This window comes from Vombatus ursinus, unplaced genomic scaffold (assembly GCF_900497805.2).
Source record: "Vombatus ursinus unplaced genomic scaffold, bare-nosed wombat genome assembly UNPS02014838.1, whole genome shotgun sequence".
In the NCBI taxonomy this organism is placed as follows: domain Eukaryota; kingdom Metazoa; phylum Chordata; class Mammalia; order Diprotodontia; family Vombatidae; genus Vombatus; species Vombatus ursinus.
The window spans coordinates 2920237-2922481 of record NW_020954616.1 but is presented as its reverse complement, the minus strand read 5'-3'; the positions used below and the strand labels follow the sequence as shown (position 1 = coordinate 2922481).

At 39.4% G+C, this 2245-nt stretch overlaps 1 protein-coding gene across 1 annotated transcript; it reads left to right on the top strand.

Moving 5' to 3' along the window:
* The first annotated feature begins 260 nt into the window (after positions 1-260).
* Positions 261-1265, top strand: LOC114026407 (olfactory receptor 10X1-like). The gene has a single exon (XM_027840098.1). The coding sequence runs from the start codon at positions 261-263 to the stop codon at positions 1263-1265; it is 1005 nt and encodes a 334-aa protein (XP_027695899.1).
* The last annotated feature ends 980 nt before the right edge of the window (positions 1266-2245 follow it).

Here is a 2245-nt window from a genome sequence, read left to right as displayed (position 1 = left end):
TCTATCTCCTAACATCAGTCAAAACCTATATAGTTTAGTGACACCCAAAAGAAACTCTTTTTTTTATATTGACCTGAGTAAAAAAAAAATGGCCTGAAAATTGGCTCCCAAATCATGTACATTGTTTTTTAAAACTAAAGGAAAATGTATATTAGATTATCAGCATTTTAGTTCCCTTCTATGAGAATGTTGGTAAAAAGAAAGTTGACTGAATCTGAGACTATCTAATTCTTTCTTTTAGCTTTCTAAACCTCAGAGCCATGAGAGAAAACCAGACGCTCCTAGAAGAATTTGTCTTTGTTGGTTTCTCTGTCTACCCAGACTGGCAAGTTTTCCTCTTTGTTTTCTTCTTCTTTCTTTACGTTCTCACCCTTACTGGCAACTTGGCAATCATGGCCGTCACCTTGCTAGACCAAGCCCTCCATACTTCCATGTACTTCTTTCTCAGTGCTCTTTCTTTCTCTGAGACTTGTTACACATTAGCCGTTGTTCCTAAAATGCTGGTAGACCTGCTAACCAAGAATAGGACCATTTCTGTCCTGGGATGTGGACTCCAGATGTTTTTTTTCCATAGTCTTGGTGGCACCAACTGCATCATTCTCACAGTGATGGGTTATGACCGGTTCCTGGCCATCTGCAACCCTCTTCGCTACCCAGTTCTCATGAGTAGCACAATATGTGGTTATCTTGTGGCCTTAGCTTGGACTGGTGGTTTCTTTGTCTCCTTAATGCAGACCACCTTGATCTTTTCAGACTCATTCTGTGGTCCCAACCTTATAAAACACTTCCTCTGCCACATGAGAGCAGTAGTCCAGTTATCCTGCCAGAATGGTGCTGTCATAGAGGTTATTGTCACAATAATCTCAGTATTGGGTTTACTGGGGACATTCCTATTCACCTTTCTTACATATGTATTCATTATCTCTACTGTCCTCAAGATCCCCTCAACTGAGGGGAAGAAGAAGGCCTTCTCCACCTGTGCCTCCCACCTCACTGTGGTCATCATCCACTTTGGCTTTGCCTCCATTGTCTACTTGAAGCCAGAGACTACAGAGAGAGATGACATGCTCATGGCTGTTCCCTACACTCTTATCACACCTTTCCTGAGCCCCCTAATTTTCACCCTGAGAAATAAGGACATGAAGAATGCTCTGATTAAGATGCTGAGTAATAAAGGTGTCTTAACCAAATCATCTTGGACAGTTACTATTGGAAGTCAACACCAAAAAGGGAATAAGGTATTTGCTCTGAAGCCTGTAGTATAACCTGTTATTGTTTTTTTTTTGTTTTTTTGTTTTTGTCTATGCTTTTTGAAAAGGTGGGGGAATGTACAGCAGGGATTTGGGAACCTTGAAATTGTGGCATCATACAAATATCTCCACCTTTCTTTAACGCCTAAGTGATTGTCGTAATCTTGGTTGACTATCTCTATCACTTGGAAATCTATCCTTACCTTGTGATCACTTCCCAAAAGACAGAAACTTCTGATTTCTACTGGAATGCAGGAATGTATGCAAGCTGGCATTGGGGAATTAACCCAGTAACCTCTGGACATTGATAGGATGTTATTTGATAACAGGAAGAGTGGTGTGGAGGGAGATAAAGCAGTGACCGGTTTAAGGAGTGCTCAATGTCTGAAGATGAGGAAGCCTAGTATGAGAACTTGAAGGTTGTATGGGCTTGATCTTTTACCAAACTAGAGTAGGTGAAATTGTTCTTAGCTTCATCTGTTTTAGTTGTTTTTTCTTCTTTCATTGGCTACATTTTAGAGTTATCTCTAACTCTAGCTGATTATAGCACACTGAAGTATTAGTGAGTGATTGTGTGGCTTTCCTCTGGAGTAGCTTTATTTTAAAAATGAATATAAGAAAAGAAAAAAAATTAACCTAATGAAATTTCTGTGTTGGAATTTTCAGGCATCATAGGTAGGCCAAAAGGAGAGCTATTTTATTATATGGAGTAGTAGAGAACACAACCTTCCTGAGGCCCTTCAAATGATCCCTTGATGGCATCTAACAGAGAGAAATTATTATTAATAACCAATGATTTGGGGAGATCCATCATTCTTCCCTTTTTCTAAAGGCCTGATTTCAAAATTTGTCTCTAGAAGGACATTATTGATAATAGTTTGTACTAGCTTTCTTGTTCAGACCTCACCCATATGGGGAAGTCATTTTGCTGTACTCAGGTTTGGATGGGAATAAATACTTTGAATAATTACCCCAACCTGGGAGTAACTTAGAAG

Excerpts from the sequence above, each read along its gene's own strand:
- LOC114026407 (XM_027840098.1), top strand. The coding sequence starts at position 261 with ATGAGAGAAAACCAGACGCTCCTAGAAGAATTTGTCTTTGTTGGTTTC.